Source organism: Schistocerca nitens, chromosome 2, assembly GCF_023898315.1.
Source record: "Schistocerca nitens isolate TAMUIC-IGC-003100 chromosome 2, iqSchNite1.1, whole genome shotgun sequence".
Taxonomy (NCBI): domain Eukaryota; kingdom Metazoa; phylum Arthropoda; class Insecta; order Orthoptera; family Acrididae; genus Schistocerca; species Schistocerca nitens.
In genome coordinates, this window is record NC_064615.1 from 421,219,498 (window position 1) to 421,224,891 (window position 5,394).

The window sequence follows — 5,394 nt, forward strand, 5'->3', positions numbered from 1 at the left end:
TATTAACCATAATATCAGAACTTCCTTTTTGGTGCCTTTACCTTTCCTAAAGCCAAAATGATCGTATCTAACAGATCGTATATTTTCATTCTTCTGTACATTATTCTCGACAACAAAGTGGTTGCATGAGCAGTTCTGCTGATTGTGGAAAAATCCTCACCCTTGCCGGATCTTGCTATCTTCGGAATTGTTTTTCGGGAAGTTTGCTAATTTATAGAAATTTAAGTGTGGCAGGCTAAATATAAATTCCTGGGAAATACCACCAGTCAGCTAGGTACCTTGGCCAATGAAGAAAAAATTTAAGCATTTCCTAACTTTCCATTTCCTCAGGCGAAGAAACAGCCGAACTTTTTTCTAGACCTCTGTTATTCTTATAGAAATATCGTCTAGGACCAAGCTGTCAATAGTGTAACATCGACCAACCTCTTCAAGCGAAATATGAGTTTGAATTGTTCACCTGACTGTCAAGCGGGTTTTGAGAAGTTATAAAACAGCTTGTCTGAGGCACGGGTATTATTTCATACAGATAGAAGTAGACTTTGGGCTAGCAGCTTATGCTTCGAAAATAAGAATAGGATAGTGACAAGTTCAGACCTAGTATGTAGATGGAATAACTTTTGTTTGGATAACTAATTTTCCAAACCACGCGTTATATAATTGTGATCATGCTAATTCCTCAACCAAATTAGAATCATCAGCAGCAGTGTGGGCGTTTAACTGCTTCCACACTTAGCTATTGGGTCACCAAGCGGAAGTCTACTGTGATCACAAAGCCTTAAGCTTTCTGCTTAGCTGGAGACTGCTCCACCGGCTTTTTAGTTCGGAGGCCACACTCACATTAAGAAGACGGCTTCGAAATCCAGAATGTAAGAGGAACAGACAATGTAGGCGCCGGCGCTTTGTCGAGACTATCTCAACGTTAGCACAAAGTCACTTTGAACACAGCATATTAAAACGGCATCCAGGTGTTGATGGTGGAAGATGTCACATAGGCGATGTTTTCTGCAAGACAGTGATCTTACCTGACATGGCATCAAACAAAAAACAAAAGCTTTCGGATGGAAATCATGCAAAGCTAACATCCCATATTTAGCAGGAGACAGTGTCATATATTATAGATGAATTCCGAGTTGTCAGCAACAAAGAGTGTGAATTCCTTCTAAATCGATAAGAAAACTGATTTGACATACACACATGTTGCGTGCAGTAATTTTGGAGCACTAAAGCGTGCAGATAAATTTAACCAGTACTGCTGCTTTCCCAACATGCAAGGCAGAATACAATTTATGATTAAGACTTGTTTGATCTGTGAGAAAATAATAGCTACCAAGTTCTGCCACAAGGGAATACTGCATAGCAATTGCTCCAAACAGACCAACGTAACTGATCGCTACTGATACGTACAAACCTCTTCCACGATCAAATTCTCGGGGTAAGTATTGTGGTAGCATTATATGTTGTATTTAGCAGATATTTGCGGCTATATGCATTCCATAATACAAAGATTACGTTTGTCATTCGACGAATACGGGCAAACTACTTTGCTAGAGTCCGCAAACCCGAGGCGCTGCTCTCCGACAATGAAACACAATTTATGAGGGGAAGTGGAGAGTATTTCTCCTGAACAATGGAATCAGGCAAAGTTGTTTTTGCAAGCTGTCTCAGTTTATGCGTATGTATGTAGCGTGAGGTCATGAGCAGACAAAATTGTTTAATTATCTAGAAACCTTTGGGAGAATAGTGAATGATTTACCAAACGTGTCAACAGGTACACTCAACGTGAACTGCTGTTCGACAATCCAGGGGATAACGAATCGTGTTAATCATTCCAAAGATTTTCCGACACAGAAAATCTCAATGCCATACAGCAAGGCTAGCCTTGACAAGCAGTAGGAAATCTTACTTCCATAAGAAAGGCACTCAAATTCACGGATGCAAAGTCCTTGAGCTAGCTCTTGTCCCTAACCATCCTAAGTCGTCCCTTATTGCTAAGAAGATAATGAAGTGCTAATACTTACGGCTGGGACATATTGAGATTATACAAATCCACCACCCAGTATCATATCTACTTTGCTTTCCCGGTTCCAGAAAAATACGAACTTTATAACAATATTCGGATATCAATGTTCTGCAAATAAACGAACTCGTGAGACACAAGCTGTGTCATGCAGCAGTATGTAGTTTTATATCATGAACTTATTTCATTTGATGTTTTGCATAATCTAGCTATTTATGTATCACTTAGGTTGTAAGAGATTTTCTTTCCTTTGCCTTACAAGAAGTTGATTCATGAACTAGATAACGCTCCATATTTTGGTGAGTAGGACTATGCATTTTCGCTGGCTACCTGTACTTTAGAATCAGGATACAGGGGGCATGCTAGTTACACTCCTGGTACTTGTTATGTGCGTGCAGCGATGCTCAACTGCTGCAGCCATTGCCTGTTTACCAATGGTACCCTTTCTTATCCTGATCGAACGTGGATATGCCCTATATGTTTTCTCTAAATTTTCGTCCGCAGCTTTTTTTTCAAAGATAATAATTGTATTTTATGAAAACTGTACAATAAATCATTTACCACTAAAGGTAAAAAACATGGTATGTTGCTCTGAACCCATTGCTTTCACTAGACAAGAAACAGGCACAAAAGTTTTACACAGTATTGCAGCATAATTACCCCTCTTCAGTCGAGACCTATCCAATGATACTTTAACACAAGTTCAGTTGTTCAAAAACAAATGTTTCACATTGTTTGTTCCACTTGTCCTCCCAAGATGCCACATTAAATAAATTCAAATCACATGTACCACTTTGTCAGTTTCTCAAACAAGAGGGTAGCTTGCAGAACTTGCAATGCCACAGTTGTTATAACGGTTTCTTGCCATTTTAATATAACCATCTTCACCCCACTCTGCTCCCCAAGAATTCTTCACCAACCAGTACTGAACACCATCCTCTGTTGTCCCATAACCGACAACAAGCACTCCATGGTCAAGGTTCTCAGAGCTGCACTTTGGCTCATAGTAAACTCCTTTAGAATAAGATTGGAATGAATCATGACCAGCATCAATAGCTACAGAAATTGGACCAACTGTAGCCACAGCAACTTTAAGTTGCTCTTCATCACCCTGTGGAATATCTACAAAGCCAGTATCGTCAGCTCCTACATCAATGCGTTTGAATCTACACTTGTCATCATCACCTTCGTATGGATACGATTTTTCTGTATCAATTCCACGATTATCTCTAACGTAAGTAAATGCCTGATCCATCAAGCCACCATTGCAGCCTTGATTTCCATATTTATGAGAACAATCTATCAGGTTTTGTTCACTCAGGGAAGTCAGATAGCCTGCTTTCCTGAAATGTTGTCCTTCCAGTGCACCTGTCGAACTGAACACCCAGCAGGAACCACATGATCCTTGATTTTTAACTTCAGTAATTGCGCCATGTTTCCTCCAGTCCATATAGGGCGGTACATTTACATTTGCAGGTGGAATGAAAGTGGATCCTCTTATACCAAGAGATTCCCTTAATTTTGCGTTATGAGTTTTATTAAAGCCGTTGTAGGTTGCACCGAATTCATGAGCCAACAGATCACCGAACTTGTTTAACTCGAGCTGGTACGATACTTCCCCTCGTTCGAACGCAGCATTGTGTTGGGCAATTCTTTTTTTATTTTCCATAAAAATTTTCATTCTGAATTTTTCTTCGATTGGACTCAAGTACTTTTTTCCATGCTTCAGCTTGAAAGTATTCCACTCTTCGACAAAGAGATCGAAAAGCGCAACTGCTTGCGCTCCCGCAACAATACATAACAGCATCACGTACACTTTCATCATGGTAAGGCAACAAAGGATTGAAAAAAATATAGAAAAACTTCACAGTTCTCAATACAGCTACTGGCTTCCACACGAAACCATCAGCCAACTGCAGCTCGTGGTCGTGCGGTAGCGCTCTCGCTTCCCACGCCCGGGTTCCCGGGTTCGATTCCCGGCGGGGTCAGGGATTTTCTCTGCCTCGTGATGACTGGGTGTTGTGTGCTGTTAGTTAGGTTTAAGGTAGTTAGGTTAGTTAGGTTTAAGTTAGGTTTAAGTAGTTCTAAGTTCTAGGGGACTGATGACCATAGATGTTAAGTCCCATAGTGCTCAGAGCCATTTGAACCAATCTAAATTTTCAAGGATAAGCCCAGCGCAGATTCTGTATTACCACCACGGAAACCATGACCGTCCATGTTCAGTTTGCAACCATGCAACGAAGTAGTTACTGCGGATCTTCATTTTTACAAAGAATGCTATGAATGCCATGAGGTATGGCTATAAGCTATGAGTTTGTTTCGCTTTATGCATATTTGCAATTCAGTATAATTTTCTATAACCAGCATTAGTCAGATAAATTTGTAATGTATTATGCTTTCGTTACGGGTGGAAAGTTTCTGTCGACAAACGAGTGTCGAGTGTCATGATGTTTACTTTACGAATATTCATCACATCTCGCTTCGTACTGATGTGAATGAGTAAGTTGTACAACCAGTTTGAAGTGCTTGAAACGTACCTTATTTGGACAACAGATTCCGCCGTGTGAGGTTTGTGTGTTGCAGGTTCGTTCAAAAATGGTTCAAATGGCTCTGAGCACTATGGGACTTAACTTCTGTGGTCATCAGTCCCCTAGAACTTAGAACTACTTAAACCTAACTAACCTAAGGACATCACACACATCCATGCCCGAGGCAGGATTCGAACCTGCGACCGTAGCAGGCGCGCGGTTCCGGACTGAGCGCCTTAACCGCGAGACCACCGCGGCCGGCTGCAGGTTCGTACTTGGTGGCATACTTGCGTATGCTCTCAAAGGTGATGTAATGATCGGTTGCCTTATAATTGGTACAGGCGTTTCTGCAGTGCTGCGGAGACTCTTAACATTGTGTCGGAAAGTGCTGTGTGGCTGTTTCAACGGATTATTCGCAGTGTGTGTACCCAGTGACTGTTGAAATTAAGTAGACAATGACTGCGAGAGGCGAGCTATTAAACTCAACTCCGCGATGTTACAGAGAGATCCGTGGAAATAGCTTGAAATGTCTGCATTCCTGGTGGAAGTCAGTCTTGCATTTAACATTAATGTTTAAAGCAAATTCAGTAGACTCATTTATTAATGAGCAAAAATGGTTCAAATGGCTCTGAGCACTATGGGACTTAACATCCATGGTCATCAGTCCCCTAGAACTTAGAACTACTTAAACCTAACTAACCTAAGGACATCACACAACACCCAGCCACCACGAGGCAGAGAAAATCCCTGACCCCGCCGGGAATCGAACCCGGGAACCCGGGCGTGGGAAGCGAGAACGCTACCGCACGACCACGGGATGCGGGCTATTAATGAGCAAGCAAGCATGTT

The 5,394-nt window shown here is 41.5% G+C and overlaps 1 protein-coding gene across 1 annotated transcript; it reads right to left on the minus strand.

The window, feature by feature from the left end:
* Positions 1-2,635: 2,635 nt before the first annotated feature.
* On the minus strand, positions 2,636-3,897 carry LOC126234429 (cathepsin L-like). The gene has a single exon (XM_049943123.1). The coding sequence runs from the start codon at positions 3,840-3,842 to the stop codon at positions 2,823-2,825; it is 1,020 nt and encodes a 339-aa protein (XP_049799080.1). The 5' UTR covers positions 3,843-3,897; the 3' UTR covers positions 2,636-2,822.
* Positions 3,898-5,394: the final 1,497 nt, after the last annotated feature.

Coding starts and splice junctions, on each gene's coding strand:
- LOC126234429 (XM_049943123.1), bottom strand. CDS start 3,842: ATGATGAAAGTGTACGTGATGCTGTTATGTATTGTTGCGGGAGCGCAA.